A 16,184-nucleotide genomic window follows, 5' to 3' on the forward strand; every position below is an offset into this window, starting at 1 on the left:
ATATGTATCCCATAATTTACATGTGATTAAGTAATATATTCATGTATTATATATAATTTGACATGCATGTTTATAACAACATGGACATGTATGTGTATTATATTAAGATTGCACATGTATATATACATATTTAAAGCACTTCTGATAAATTTTTTAAAAGTTTCATATTTTTTGTTTTATAGAGTCAAATTTTAAAAAGAGTTTTAATGAATTTTTTATTCTGATTTTTTTAATATAAAAAACTAATTTGGCTCTTTAAATATAGAAGAGTCAAATTTACTTCTTATTTCAATATTATATTTTAATTTATTGTAATACAAGTTCCTATGATATTGTTTTAATATTTAAGAGATGATTTATATAAGAAGGAACAACAGTATAAATAGACCAATAAATACTTATAAAAAAAATAAAAATGAAAAGCATAAATAAAGGATGTTATTAGAGCTTCTTTTAAAATTTTACTTTTTATTTTAAAATATACTCTATATTATGAAAAATATATTTTTTATTTTAAAGAATCCTTTAATATGCTCTTATAAGTTAGAAATTAAAGATATAAAGTACTTTCCTTTATTCATGGTTTTTTTTCTTTTTGGTGAATCATTCATGGCTTATCTTTAAGCTATATATGGTGAATCCAAAATCAAAAAGTTTTAATTAATAGGAGTCTTAAAACAAGTGATAAGGCAGTAAAACATTAATATTTGAGTTTGAAATTTATTAAGTTGGGAGGGGGGAAGTGAAGTGAAAGGAAGTTGAGATCTAGGTATAATATTTATTTAGTCCACAAGCACCTCTTTGCATGCACGACACGTGGCAGTTCCCAAAAAAATAAAAAAAAATAAAAGAAAGAAGAAAACCAGTGGGACGTTGTATTAAGAAAGCCAAATAATAAAAAGAGAGAGGGAGAAGAGTAGTACGCAGTGATTGAATTATAGCACAGAGCTCAGTCAAAGCAATGAAACATGAAGTATTCAGCCAAGCAGAGCAACACACGTGTCCAACCCGAGGCTTTATAGAAACAGTCCCGGGTGGAAGCAACAGCAGCGAAGAAACCCTCGGTGTTGCAACCACGTAAAACCAATCGGCGTTGTCCTCGTTTCAAAATCAATGGCCACTAGTTTATTAGTTGGAGATGATGAAAGAAAGAAAGAAAGAAAGAAAGAAGTCGAATAAGGGTAAATAGGCAGCAAGCAATATTGATTTTTAGAGTGAGGGAAGGAGGGGAGGTGTTGCATGGAAATCAGAACTTTAACAACACCTGGACTTGCTTCCAAGTCTTTACTCTGATGCATTCACCGTCCATCCGTCACTCATCGCTTGGCCAAACCCTAACCACCCCTATCCTCCCACCCACTACTCCTCCACACTTCTCAACACTAACCAACCTTATTTCATTTTGTTTTTTAACCATGGTTCAGCAGTGCGTGCTAGCTTCACAGAATTATATACAACATCATTTTTAAGCAACCATGAATGCATCTTCTCCATTTGTCAAACTTGCCCTAACCCTACGTCTTTCTCTCTCTCTCTCTCTCTCTTTTCTTCTTCCGAATTAAATCCCTTTACCCTTTTGCATAAATACCAGCATAATGTGAACAAAAATGAAAATGAAAGATAAAAAAAAAAAGATAGGCAGGAGGACTGAATGCAGATTGCACAAATGGCATTTGGGTCAGTCCCTCATGTAATCGCCAAAAACCCTTAATTGCCAAAAATAGAAGATCAAGAGAAAGAAGAAAAAAAAAGAAAAAAGAAAAAGCATCCTATCTCTCTCTTTCTATATATATATATATATATATCTGTAAATCTCTCTTTCCAACCACCAGTAGACGTAGAGAGGTTGGTTTCTCTTTTAGAGGTAGCCATTTCTTGGATGCCCAGCGTCTCATCGATTCGTCCGCTTGTTTGGATCTGCAAACTAAGCAGAGAAAGATCATCGTTCGTTGGGTACTTTGTTTCACAGAAACCCAAAGCAAAGTTAGCAAAGTGGGTTTGGGTTTTTCGGTTGAAACGGGAAACCAACCAACCCCCCACACCCCAATAATGATGATGATGATGATGGAGCAAACAGCTGTAGCAAGCCAACAAGGGGCAGTTCATGTTAAACATGACAAACCCGAGGCGTCTACCACCACCACCACCACCACCACCTGTACTACTGTTGGACTAGTCGACGGGGACAAGACCCGTCGCCTTTCGGATAGGACTGGGTCGACACGGGACCTTGTTGCTGCCGTCACCAGCTTCGGTGTCCACAGGAAGAAACGGATGGCTAGGCAGAGGAGATCCTCCTCCTCCCTCCTCAACCACCTTCATCTCTCTTTTGCTGCTGCTGCCACTACCTCCTCCTCCCCTTCCCTCCCGCATGTGCCATTCCCTTCCTCCTCCTCTTTACCCCTCTCTTCTGCGCGTGTGAGCTTTCTTTTCTTGGTTCTTTTTTTCTTTTTTGTTCTCTTTTTTTCTTTTTCTTTTTTTTTTTTAATATTCAATTTGTCTTTAATTTTAACACAATTACATTAATTAGTCTTTTATGGGTTTTGAATCAATTGGTTTGGTTTTCCAATTTCGATGTGTCTGACTCTTGGTCCTACTGACTGCTATATTTACTTATCAGGATTGGATCCACGTAAGTTAATTCTTCAATTTATGTTTATTTGCTTATAGTGTGTGTATATGTATAATTATACACTTCGGTCTGTTAATTTCTTGCTATTAAATTCAGGCACTTGGGTCTCCTTTCTAAAATGGGATCAATCCGAATGATATCCTCTTATTATCCACATGTCTAATGATTCATTGTTTGTGATTGTTGATATAAAAATATATATATATATATATATTGCAAAATTTTCTTGAGATTCAATTTTTAAGTAGCCAATAAACAAGTTTCATTTTATTTATTTTATTATTTTAGCCTTCTATATATATATATATACAATTTTTAGATCTATACACTTAGGATTAATTAGTTCTTTCTTGAATTATTAAATCAAGATCTATCTAGATGATAGGGTATTTTAAAAATTTTATTAATTATCTCCCGATTATCTACTTAACGATCGACTGGTAGTTATATTATATGAATTAGCTAATCACTAAGATTGATTTTTGTTGGTTTAATAAGGTGCCATTGTGATGTAATTTCTGTTTGTTAATCAACAATAACATATAAAATTGGTTTGGATATTAGGTGATTGATCCAAGGAGGTTGAGATTCCTTTTCCAGAAGGAGCTGAGAAACAGTGATGTTAGCTCTCTCAGAAGAATGATACTTCCGAAGGTTAATTATATTTGCAAATTGCAATAATTGCTCACTTGTATATATAGTTTATAACAATAATTAACTTCCTTTAATTAATTTTGATGATGATTTTAAAACTTTAATTAATTAATATCAGAAAGCAGCAGAGGCTCACCTTCCTGTCCTCGAGTCCAAGGAAGGAATCTTTATCAGTATGGATGACATGGATGGTCTGCATGTATGGAGCTTCAAGTACAGGTTTGATTTTGATATTATAAAGTACTACTTATAATGATATAACCAATCAGAAGAATATATTTCATCTGTATGGAGATTAAAATTGTAGCAAATTAACAAAGCTCAAACATTGTATTTTAATTAGACTTTTTAATCTGTATTCTATTATAATTTTGAAAGCAGATTTTGGCCTAATAACAACAGCAGAATGTATGTGCTCGAAAACACCGGTAGGCATGCATTATATTGGACCATATGTATTGTACTTCATTAATTTTCACATAATCAATGCAAGGGCACCAATGCAATGATTCCTTGGATTGAATTTTCTCAGGGGAATTCGTAAGTACACATGGCTTACGACTTGGAGACTTTATCATGGTATATCAAGATAATCAAAATCATAACTACGTAAGTATTCATGCACCCTATACATAAAAATTAACAGGGATCCTTTGTAATACAAGTTATGATGAGGAATTCTGATTTTAAGTGCGCACCTATGGTAGATGCTTTGAACATATATGAGACAAGTTGGAATAAGTGGTATCTCCAATTTAGGATCTAAAAGCTAAAATTTAAATCCCTTGATCGATTCACTTATATAAGAGATCCCTTGTAAGAGAAAATGGTATATAGTTATACATATAACATGTTTTGGTTGATTGAACGTTGTAGGTGATTGAGGCCAAGAAAGCTACCGATGAAGAAGATTTATATGGAGACATAAGCAAAAGTAGTAGTGAAATAGTGGTGAAAGAGGAGCTTCTTCTTCATGATTATGAGGCTGCTGCTAACAATTACTGCAGATCATCATCTGCCTCTTCATTTTACATGCACTATGATCCGGTGGTGGTGGACGTTGAAAGTGGTACAGGCAACAGCAACAATAATATGTCATTCGTCTACGACACAACCACCAACTTCCCAAATGACTCATTGCTTGATTTTTTGGGTGGATCGGATGCCATGTCTACCAACTATTCAAGAAACTGGGGTTTGGAAAGCTTTGGATCCGTAGAAAACTTCTGTCTTGATGACTACTATTGATGATTGATATCAAAGGCTTTCTTCTTGATGGTAATCTTAATCTTCATAATTAATCCAGTAATTAATATATCCAGTGTGACTTTGTGTTTTGCACTTTTGGGGGGCCTAATATGGCTACTGATGATATGTATATTGGTGTCTTGAAGATCAGCAATATATGATGATGTAATAAAAAGAACTGCATGCAAGGTGTGGAACTTGTTATCATCACCTAATTTTCAACTCTTTCTTCTGATCTCTCCCTTTCCTTGCTAATATATGTATTGTATACATATATATATATATATATATATATATATAGGGCTCGTTTGAAATGCAGGATTTGATTTAATTGAGTGGATTGGATTCAACTATTTTAAATTAGTGTAATTAATAACATCAATACTATATTGGAAGCAGGAAGTAAGAAAGAATTCACTCATAACCTCATGATCCTTCTCTTCCATTAATTTTGTTTTGATATAAATGTGGAAAAACAAACCCACTTAATATGAACATAAATTGTTTTATGTAATCCAATTTTAGAAACTGACCAGACAATATGAAACAGTTTTAGAATTGACCAGGATGTGAGTTTTACTTCATTGCATTAGTTCTCTCTATTCTCAGCAGTCATCCCTGTGTTTATTTGAGGGAAACAATAATCATCGTCCCTGTCTAATGCAGAAGTTAATGTGTCTCAAAGGTTTCAGTCTTGCCCGTCTAGCTCAGTCGGTAGAGCGCAAGGCTCTTAACCTTGTGGTCGTGGGTTCGAGCCCCACGGTGGGCGATAATGATATTTAATTCTTTTTGAAAAAATTAATGGTAATAAACTACCATTGTAATAGTGATCGAAGAGAAGGAAGGTGAATGTGCTGTCTTGTTGCTATTTTTGTTTTGTAAACGTGTTGTCTTTTTGCTTGAAGCTTCTATTTCGTTTGTCTATAATCTATATACTTTGACATACCAAGTATTAAAACACTACTTGCTAAAAAATAATGTGTTTTCTATTTTTTTATTTTTTTTTATTTTTTCTCTTAAAGGGCAAAAACAATGACTTGATAATATTATGGAATTTAGACAAGTGTGTTATTTTCTTTTTTTAAAAGAAAATATAGCAATAACATTATATATATATATATATATATATATATATATATTTTTTTTTTTGTGTGTGTGGATAATATTCTGAATTTTATGAGACGGTAATTTTCAGAATTGCCAATTAAAGACTCACCAGTCACCATAGAAATTTAATATTGAATACAAGACTATTATTTTTGCTAATAAAATAAATAGAAAGTTAAAGTTAAAAAAATAAAAAAATAAAAATATTAGCTCTCCAAAATTTGATGAACACTAATTGATCGCTGCGACCGCACCATAGGTCCATAAGCTCTGCTTCTCTGTGTCTGTCTAAAACACGAATTGAGGTTCTTCAATGGCGACCAGATACTGGGTGGTTTCTCTTCCTGTTCAAGGTTCGGCATCGGCTGTTTGGAACAATCTTCAAGACCAGATTTCCAAGCATTCCTTCGACACCCCAATCTACAGAGTAACTTCAAATCCTAATTTAATTTGTTCCCCGAGATCTGATTTTGTTCAATGCCTAAATTCTTTTTCGTTTTCTATTTCTATTTTTTCTTCTCAGTTTAATATACCTAATCTCCGTGTTGGAACCCTGGATTCTCTCCTCTCCCTCAGCGACGATCTCTTAAAGGTACTACCTTTCTATTCAAATCTCTAATTTTCATTGCTTCCTCTCATCCTTTCTTGAAATTCCACAGCTTGTTTTTGTCAATTACACTTCTTTGCCCATGATAGAAATGCTATATGATTGATTATTTTGTTCAATTATCTCTTTTTTCTTTTTTCCCTTAATTCATGCTTGATCTCATGCTTCTTTCTCTGGATTTTTGAGGTTATGACTTTGTTAATTTCTTTTTTTTTTTTTTTGGGGTGAATTATTGGAAATTGCAGTCAAACAACTTTATGGAAGGTGTTTCTCACAAGATCAGGAGGCAGATCGAGGAACTAGAGAGGATTTCGGGAGTTGAGAGCAGCGCTCTGACTGTTGATGGAGTTCCGGTTGATTCATATCTTACCAGGTACAAATATTGGGATTCATTGAGATTAGATTGGAAAGTTGTAGGATCAGTGTTTGGGTCATTGAACATTAGAGAATTATGGGCTTTAAAGTAATGGGACTTGTGTCTTGTGGTTTGTAGGTTTGTTTGGGATGAAGCCAAGTATCCGACCATGTCACCTTTGAGGGAGATCGTGGATAGCATTCATGGTCAAGTGGCGAAGATTGAGGATGATCTTAAAGTATGCTTCTACAGGCATTGCAATTCCTTTTCTTCCTATCCCCGACTTTCAGATTTTTATTTATTTTATTTATTTTTTTCCCTTGATTATGATTACAGTTAGATATGTTAATGTGAGCAAGAAAGGAATTGTAGGTGATGATAGGAAAAGCATGATGCAATGCTTCTATAAATTGTTTGGATTCCAGAGGTTTTATGTAGGTTACTGAGGCTAGTTTTAGTAGCAGCTACAGATTGATTAGCCTTCTCATCGCTTAACTAAAAGTGTAAGAGACGAGTGAGATGACAATATTATGTTTGGGACTTTGAGGATCCCGTGGAAACTAATGGACTAGATTGAAGCCTTTTTCATTCAGTCTCTTTAGGGTGCAGCTGCATTTTGCCCGAATACAGAAATTTGGCTTTTTTCCAACTTTGGCAACTGATTTACTGTTCGATTTATACACAACAGGATTTCACAAGTAAATACGATTAGATGGCTGTGGAGGAGAAATACCTCTTGATTAGTAGGGGAAAGCAATATATATTACAATAGTATTGATTGTCAGTTTGTCATTTCACTTTGATGTTTCTCTTTTATGGTTTGTGAGTTATGAATTACTGGTTTGGAATATTCTATCAAATGATTGAGCCTCCTTGCAACATATTATGCATTCAAACCTATTAATCCTACTATCCTCCAGCCCGATTATTTTGTTGTTTCCTTATGCATTCATATGAAAGCCTCTCTTGAGCTTCCAATCTGGTTCCTCTATAAATTAAGACGTGTGAATAAGTGATTCTATCGATAATTAAGTAATCGTTATTCATTTAAGATATGACATATGTCGATTGAAATTAACAATTGGGACTTATGACTTTGTTTTTTATGTTAGGTGCGAGTGGCCGAGTATAACACTGTACGCAGTCAACTTAATGCTATTAATAGAAAGCAAAGCGGAAGGTATTGTTATCATTTATTCTTTTGTAACATGTATATTGGCTATTTGATTAAAAATCTTAATTCACCATCATCTTGGCCTTTTTCCAGCTTAGCAGTTCGTGATCTTTCCAATCTAGTTAAACCAGAGGATATAATTACCTCAGAACATCTGGTGACCTTGCTTGCAGTTGTTCCCAAGTACTCGCAGAAAGATTGGTTATCAAGCTACGAAACATTGACCAACTATGTGGTAAATATTATTTTTTCATTTCCAAAATTCCAAATTCTTTTGTTACAGTCCCATGAGTAGATCAGGACAATAGAGTTTTAGCATGCTACTTTGTGGACTGGACGGTTGACACAGGTTTTCTATAAAAATGGAATGTTTCATCATTTCTTTGGAGTTTCTAGATAATCATAATCATATAATGTTCTTTTCTGGTCTTATTGATTATGTCTTATTAATTATGCTAGGTTTTTTCAGGTGCCCAGGTCGTCCAAGTTGTTGTTTGAAGACAATGAATATGCTCTTTATACTGTAACACTATTTGGACGTGTTGCGGACAATTTTAGAACAAGTGCACGTGAAAGAGGATTCCAAGTGAGTATATTGTACATTCTGCTTGTGCTTTCTTCATTTCATAAGCATTGCAAAAGTTTAACTGTTTCATTGTTTATTTGATTTGAAATTTTGATGGAAGTGCATATGCATAGAACACAAATACATGAATACCTTTGGAAAAGCATGCTAAGCTCAATGATACTATCTTTTTGTCTGTGTGGATCTGGTTCAGATTCGTGATTTTGAATATAGTCCAGAAGCGCAAGAGAGCCGCAAACAGGAGCTAGAAAAATTAGTTCAAGACCAAGAAAGTTTGAGGAGCTCTCTTCTGCTATGGTGCTATACCAGTTATGGAGAGGTATTTTCTTTTGTTTATTTATTCTCTTATTTTTGTCAGTGGGGAGGGAAAGGGGACAAATTGGTTTTAGGGGAAATAGCAAAGTCATAGAAGAAAACAGGCTTACATCATGGGTAGTTCTCGTTTTTAATTCAGCATCTTGTGGTTTATGTTTTTTGAAATGGTAATCGACGTGATACCAAAGATTATACTAACCATGGTCATATTAAATAGCCATTTGCTTTGCATCCCTGTTCAGGATGCTCCTGACCTACTGTTCCATTCAAGTATCCTCTGTACTTGGATGTATATACATATATATATATATGTATGTATTCTCGACAGCATTGCATATATTCCCTGTGCTATTTTAATTGCTATCTTTTATTATTGTTTGCTTTGCATCTTTGTTTAGGTTGCTCCTGACCTACTGTTCCATTTAAGTATCCTATGTACTTGGAACACATAAATATTCTTGACAGCATTGCATATCTTCCTGTGCTTTTTTAATTGCTAGCTTTTATTATTTTTCCTAGTGAAATCTTTATTATTTCCAAAATGCTTTGATATTATTTCTGTCTTATAGTTTATAGTGGAAGACATCATGTTCTTTATAATTCAAGAGTTAGTTACCTTCCTGTAGGTTTTTACCTCCTGGATGCACTTTTGTGCTGTACGTATCTTCGCGGAGAGCATTCTGAGATATGGTTTGCCACCATCATTCTTGGTAAGTTTTCTTATTTTGGTAAATTCTTTTATTTCCTTTCACTCTTTCCCATCAAGTGCTTGCTTTTTGTTTAAGCTATGTGTTTTGGAATGACTTTTAGGCAAGCGTTTTAGCTCCAAGTGCGAAAGGTGAGAAGAAAGTTCGCTCAATTCTTGAAGGTTTGTGTGACAGCACAAACAGGCAAGTCTTTGTGGTTTGTTTACATCTTCTGGTCTGGTTTGGGAAAGCTTATTCTTACTGAAAAGTGCTAGAACGGAGATTGAAATGACCAATGATCTAGCTCTGGTCACACCATCTTTAAGAGATGAAATAAGTCTCATTGTTCGCAATTTTTCTTTTTATGTAAAGATTGCATTTGTTTGATTCCAAGATGCAAAGATATGCCTATTTTTATGCATGCTTCCTAATTGTCTAAATTTCTTACAGAATATGTTCTCTTGAGAAGCAATGTTGTAGTAATTTGATGTATATTTTCCATATATAAGCTGATGTATATTTTCCATATATTTGACAGTTGTAATAGTAATAATTGTGTATGAATTGTGAGCTTGAAGTGCTATTCCCTAATATTGTTACTTAAAACTGTTTTCATGCAGCACATTTTGGAAAACTGAAGATGAAGTTGGTGGAGGGATAGCTGGTCTAGCAGGAGATACTGATGCCCATCCATATGTCTCATTCACAATTAATCTTGTCTAATTAGAACTAAATCTCATATGCCCATCCATTTTGAAGCCTGTTAGTATTTATAAGCATATTCTTTGGTTGTTTATTTATAAATTGCAGCTTTGGGATTTGTGAGGGTTAAGTGGAATGTAAGATGTAAACTTTGTGGGATGACAAAGTTTGACAATGTGAAACTTGTACCTAAGATTTATTTCTCTGAGGTTTCAATTGATGACACCCGTAAAAGCATAAAAGGATTGTCCTTGTTGTATTCTTCAATAAGTTATCGAATCGAGTTTCAAGACCATGAATCTTACTGAGTTACCTTGGATTTATAGCATATTTTTTCAGAAAATATTGTCAATGATCAACCTGTATGATTGTTACTGGTAGTTGGAATTTGCATTACGAACTGCACTTGCCTTCAAATAGACATGAGCATGGCATATGATCAAATGATGAAAATGCCTATCCATCTGACATCAGAATTCCAAAGGAAACGCATTTGTAACCCTGATGATACTAGCACCAAGTAGAATTTCTTTAAGCATTCTTTTGTATTGGCTTTCTAGAAAGTTTTAAAGCGATATAGGAGTATAAGCAAAAATAATAGGATATTTTATTTAGTCTAGCTTCAATACCTAAAGAATGCCATACTTCCGCAATTGAATTGAACCAAAAATTTATTGTTTTATGTAGTCTTTTTTTTTTTCTTTCCTCTTTTTTTTAAGGTGAATTTATTGTTTTACGTAGCTGTAACCCCTTTTAGGTAATTTGAACCTAAAACACCTCTCTAATCGAGATGACATAGGAGGTTTAGTTAACTTTCTGCCCGGTAAAGACTCCATTAATTTTTCGCGGAATACCTTAATTTTTCTATTCATTGCATGAGATGTTGAACAGATACAATTGTACATCTAATATTTAGGTCATCTAAGCTTTTTGCGTAGCCTGTTTTTTCAACTTTATTAAGGCAAATGGCCCTCCAGAAGAACATGGTTTGGTATTAAAGCATCAAACTACAGCACATCACAGACTCGCTTGGTGGCAGCAATAAAAAGCAACAAATATTTCATATCCAGACAGGAAAAACGACCCTAAACCCATTGCAGAAAGAACTTTGCAAATCACCAACTTAGGTTTTATTTAATGTTTGTTATACTTATAGCTGATGAAAATAAAACTTTAATTTGTACAGTTTTATAAAATAAATTTTTTTTTAAAAAAAATTTATTAAAAAGCTAATAAATATTTTGTTGTAAATGAAAAAACTACATTAAATACTTATTGAATTTTTATATAAACTAAAAAAAGAAAATTCTAAAGAAACATAAAATTTAAATTTCTTTAAAACAGTTTTAAAAAAACTGTTTTTTATCAATAAATATTTATTAACTTTTATCAAACATACTTATTTTTTAATAAAAATATTTTCCATTTTGAAGTAGAGCTTTTAACTAAAAAAATAAAAAACCTCTGCCAAGACAATTCATTTGCACGCCATACACTTTCAACAAGTAAAACACCAAGGCTCTGTCTGTAGTTGAAGAATGAAGAAAAAAGAAATGGAAGAAAAAGTAAAATTTATAAAAAAAAAAAAAGTGGATGACAAATATAATAATAAATGTTTTCGCTTTAGGTAAAAAAAGAAAAGAATTTCCTTATCAAATTTTTTTTCGTTAGTGACAAGAAACAAGTAAAAACTCTTATTTTCCATTTTTTTTTAAAAGCATATTTCAACTTTTTTTTAAAGAAGAAAAAAATAAAAATAAAAAGGACTAGATTTTACATTTATATTTATTGACTCTTTTTTTTTTTTTTTTGGGGTTTTTTTTTGAAACACACACACACAACTCTGTAACAATTCCCTCACAAAATATAAAATAAAATAAACAACAAAGATAAATTCCTACTTCGTAGTGTCTCTTCCAACACCACCACCGAACAGACCCTAAATTATGCAAAATAAGAATACGGGAAGAATTGCAGTGCATGACTTAAGAAACCGACAATCTTGCAGGAAAGCTCAAACATAAGAACCCTCAAATAAACTGAAACTATAACGTACAAAGGCATAGATCCCATGCCTTTTAATAGCAATGAAAATATGAAATACCCCCCAGTATCCAAAATATTATTATTACTATTATTATTTTTTTTTTGGTTGCTGCCTACTCTGAGAGGTGGGGGGCGTAATGATCCTCACATCAAACTGCAAATGATATTGTGATCTAACTACAAAAACTCTTTCAAAAGGATGAGACAAAACTACCCTCCTTAAGAAACAAAATTAGTCAAAAGAAAAATTGGAGACAAGTTCCGTAATGTAAAACAAATAATCTCTCACTGTAGCTTGAGAGCCATTTAAGCAACTTCAACAATCCTATGTTTATTTAATCCTTTCGAAGACGTTTTTTCCGAGTCCCACAGAACAAGAATACCACAACTGATGATCGTCCAAACATTTTACACCTTTGCAAGCTCAGTAGCCGGGGCAGCAGGAGCTACACCTCCAGTGGTTGGCCTGTAGATCATACCCAAACCAATAAATAAGAAACTCACAAACAAATGTGAATTAAATCACATGTAATGAAGGTTGTAGCAATATGGAGAACTTACAGTCCCACAAAAACTTTGAATGCATCGTAGATACCCCATTGAGCTCCAGTAAGTGTCCCAATCATAACAATACGGAGAGGAAGTCCACGGGTAAAGAGACCCACCAAACCCATCTTCTTTACAGCCTGCACCATCACATATGCAAAGATAGAATGAAAAATGGCACATTAACCAGTAACAATATCAAAAACCTTTAAAATAATAGAGCACTTACATCACCAACAGTTGCCCCTTTGGCATTGTTGAGAAAAGACACAAGATTGTCAGCTGGATGAGACACAATAGCACAGAGAACGCCGGCCACGTATCCACCAGCAAAACTAATACCGAGCTGTAGACTTTTACTGCACTGGTCCTTTGGTGTGGGGACACCATACTTGTAGATCATCTCCACAATGGTCTCAAATGAGGCAAATTTCATCATGGTATCTGCAGATAGAATGATTCAATCAACTACAGTTGCTACAAGTAATGTTGTGGTAAGGCAGATAAGAACAAAGATGCAGCTTGTGCACTCTGAAGGCAGAATTATACAAATTCAGCACATTTAAGCTTCTCTTTTTTTTTTCTTTTTTTTTTTTTTGGCATAAATAGGAGCAACGCCCCAAATAAAAAACAAACTACCTCACAGGCCAAACATAACTAACACTTTGAGCATCATGAACAATAAAACTAGCAATTATATTGGGAGGAGTTGAAAGTAAACATAGTTACTCCCAACTCACACCTCAACCCAAAATTTGACAAGACATGCCAAGGCACCAGCCGCTTTAAAAAACTTTGGCACAGTACCCAAAAGGAATGATCAACAAAAACAACATAATAAAATTAAATGAGAAAAGTAGAGATAAAGTTGTAAAGAACAGATAAAGATTAAAAATAAGAATTCACTGCATGTGTTATAAATGTTTTGAAAAGCAGGTTCGTTCCACCATTTGTTTCCTCTCTATTTACTTACATGGTATTTGGCGACCCCAGAGTGGAACAATACCCTTGTACAACCTACAAAGAAGAAGATATTTTTTAAATTTATTCATATCCAAACTTGCATATCATATATAATTGAAAGTTAAATAAATAAATAAATGAAATTAGCTAATAAGCATACCCGAGTGTCCCTTCCGATTTGACAAACTTGGGAAGGCCATCTGATAAACCCCTAGCAAATCCAGGCTGTGTTTGGACCCGGACCTTCACCGCCTCAAAGGGGCAAAGTGCAACATCAGCAATGAACTCAGCAGATGCAGAACCAGCAAGGTAGATCAAGGTCTTGTACTTAGCAGCATACTCAGGTCCGGCAATGTCAGAGTAGTACTTCTTGAAAAATTCATAGAATCCAAACTTGCAAGCACCCTGAGCACTGTAACCAAGTAGAGTAGGCACCCATCCCTTGAAGAAGCCTCTAAGACCTTGCTCCTTAAGTAAAACTCCAAAACCTGATGAGATGCTTTTGTATTTTAAAGGATCGATCTAACAAAATACAGCAATCAGAACGTCAACTTCCAAAAACTTCCAAATTATCAATAGGATACATCATATCAGACTACATTAATTTGATATAGAAGAGGACACAGATGGTTTGCGGAACAAAAGTAATTGCATACCAGCACAAAAATACTGCACTACTTTAAGCTTCAACTTTTATGCGGTAACTTTAAATGTTATCTACAGTCACCAGGAATAAATTACATTTAAGAAATTAAATCAACAAAATTAACAGGAACCACTAGATGTCCAAATGATAACATATGTGCCACAGATTATGCAAAAATAAATATAAACATACATATAATCAAGAAATATATCCAAATCACTATTAATTCCATAAAAGGAAAAACTAAATAGCCTTAGCCCATATACGAGACACAAATTCATGTATGCTACAATGTCATATATAAGATCATGGTCCACAAGATACATTCCATGTCCAAAGTATCCTATGGTGAGACATTTATATAATATTACAAAGAAATTCAAATGAAGAAATATCACTACGATTCACTGAAACTCAAAAGAAGTAAAAATCGATATTATACACAATATAAAATGTAGGAAATCTATAATGCTTCAGACATACAAGATCAAGTAGCAGCAAGAAGAAAGAATGGTGAACGATCCTGACATCCAACGAAATGCGACACGAATTGCAAGCGTATATGTATGTATGTGTATATATATATATATGATTGTCAACGAAAAAATAGATCTAATCAATCAAGATTGCTGCCTCGGAAACGCAAAAAAGGTGCAGTAATTCATACACGAAATGAATTCATATATTCACCAACGACGAGCAAAAGAAAAAGAAAAAAGGGAAAAAAAATCACCTACGCGCAGATCCAATCAGTAAGGAATCAAACAGCAAAAATATAATCGAAGCATAGCAAACAGTGAAAGCAAGGGAAATAGAAGAAGAAACAGATCTGAAGCAAAGGAACCTGCATATTGCACTTGACAAGGTCAAGAGGAGTGACAGCCATGTGAGTGAGACCGCAGCTGAGAATGCCTCCGGCCGTACAGGCGGCGTAGTAAGCCGGAGAGTACAACTCGATCTTCTTGGAAGGCTCGCTGGGAGCCGCAATCACAAAGCTCTTCCTCGGCAACACCGTTTCGGCATTGGAAACAGCGGGAGACGAAGAAGAAGAAGCTGCGTGGAGTATTTTCTCGAGCGCAAGAGTCCTGCCGGAAGAGGAGGAATAGAGGAAGCTAGGGATCAGAGACTGACGCGAAGATTTGTCGGAAATTGCCATGGAGGGGGGAGAGAGAGAGAGAGGAAAAGGAAATGAAACTGAGAGAGAAAGGAAATGAAGAAGAGCGAGAGAGAAATGGGAAGGAGAGGGGTTTTGTTTGCCTCTTTCCCAATCTCTCGGCGCCAGATGCAAAAAAATGTAAGAAAAGCGAATAGGGCGTCCCTCTGATTTCCGACTTTTATTATTGACCGAACGTGGCCCCTCTCTGCCTTCAACCCTCGCGTTTTTTGTACGAGCGAAGATGGTCTCTACTCCTTTTTTTGGAATGCTTAAAAATTGACCTTGTTTTCCAATGAAATTACCGCTTTGTCACTTCATATTTTGCACCCGAAAAAAGAAAAAAAAATTTGTTCGATTGCCAAACTCCAGTTTTAGCCAAATGCGGTTGCGTTTTCGGATATACCCCCGCCACGTGATTGGGTGGGTGGTTCATTTTGTAATTTTGTGGAATGTTAATGGCATTTGTTCTGGGCGGTTAGGGAAATGGAAAACAAGGACCAGTCAGTTGGAACTTGGGTAGGCAACGTTTGGCATATTCCATTACGCATTTTTGGGAAATGATCTTCCATTGACTATATATATATATATTCTATTTTATTTTAATTTTCGAGCTCTCTGTTTATTTTAATTGTCATTTTCTTCCTCAGTTTCCTTTCCAGGAGAATATGAATCTCAATTTAATGTACATATTTTTTTCTTAATTCTAGAGACGATGCATTTTCATGCTGCTTTTACCCTTGCTTTTCTCTAGTAATATTATA

General features: G+C 34.4%; 3 protein-coding genes and 1 non-coding gene across 6 annotated transcripts; 3 read left to right on the forward strand and 1 right to left on the reverse strand.

Moving 5' to 3' along the window:
* The first annotated feature begins 1,525 nt into the window (after window positions 1–1,525).
* LOC107427959 (B3 domain-containing transcription factor FUS3) lies at window positions 1,526–4,759 on the forward strand. Of its 2 annotated transcripts, none has more exons than XM_048481515.2 (6): window positions 1,526–2,418; window positions 3,197–3,286; window positions 3,405–3,505; window positions 3,668–3,714; window positions 3,819–3,895; window positions 4,163–4,759. In XM_048481515.2, exons 1-6 carry the CDS (start codon window positions 2,050–2,052, stop codon window positions 4,532–4,534), a joined length of 1,056 nt encoding a protein of 351 aa, XP_048337472.2. In that variant the 5' UTR covers window positions 1,526–2,049; the 3' UTR covers window positions 4,535–4,759. The 2 variants fall into 2 exon arrangements, with proteins under 2 accessions (XP_048337472.2, XP_048337473.2); XM_048481516.2 differs by having other exon boundaries at window positions 3,405–3,499.
* A 471-nt stretch (window positions 4,760–5,230) lies between these two features.
* TRNAK-CUU (transfer RNA lysine (anticodon CUU)) lies at window positions 5,231–5,303 on the forward strand. Its single transcript has one exon. It is a non-coding gene; the product is annotated as a tRNA-Lys (tRNA).
* A 510-nt stretch (window positions 5,304–5,813) lies between these two features.
* LOC107427965 (V-type proton ATPase subunit C) lies at window positions 5,814–10,378 on the forward strand. Of its 2 annotated transcripts, XM_016038377.4 has the most exons (11): window positions 5,817–6,068; window positions 6,165–6,233; window positions 6,494–6,621; window positions 6,742–6,841; window positions 7,716–7,783; window positions 7,871–8,012; window positions 8,247–8,363; window positions 8,557–8,682; window positions 9,305–9,388; window positions 9,489–9,568; window positions 9,985–10,378. In XM_016038377.4, the coding sequence occupies exons 1-11, from the start codon at window positions 5,955–5,957 to the stop codon at window positions 10,085–10,087; spliced, it is 1,131 nt and encodes a 376-aa protein (XP_015893863.1). In that variant the 5' UTR covers window positions 5,817–5,954; the 3' UTR covers window positions 10,088–10,378. The 2 variants fall into 2 exon arrangements, with proteins under 2 accessions (XP_048337503.1, XP_015893863.1); XM_048481546.2 differs by lacking the exon at window positions 8,557–8,682 and having other exon boundaries at window positions 5,814–6,068.
* Window positions 10,379–12,068: 1,690 nt separating this feature from the next.
* LOC107428005 (mitochondrial phosphate carrier protein 3, mitochondrial) lies at window positions 12,069–15,649 on the reverse strand. The gene is made up of 6 exons (XM_016038440.4): window positions 15,112–15,649; window positions 13,782–14,143; window positions 13,632–13,675; window positions 12,888–13,102; window positions 12,674–12,798; window positions 12,069–12,578 (listed from the first exon to the last, which is right to left on the reverse strand). The coding sequence occupies exons 1-6, from the start codon at window positions 15,421–15,423 to the stop codon at window positions 12,521–12,523; spliced, it is 1,116 nt and encodes a 371-aa protein (XP_015893926.1). The 5' UTR covers window positions 15,424–15,649; the 3' UTR covers window positions 12,069–12,520.
* Window positions 15,650–16,184: the final 535 nt, after the last annotated feature.

Source organism: Ziziphus jujuba, chromosome 9, assembly GCF_031755915.1.
Source record: "Ziziphus jujuba cultivar Dongzao chromosome 9, ASM3175591v1".
Classification (NCBI taxonomy): domain Eukaryota; kingdom Viridiplantae; phylum Streptophyta; class Magnoliopsida; order Rosales; family Rhamnaceae; genus Ziziphus; species Ziziphus jujuba.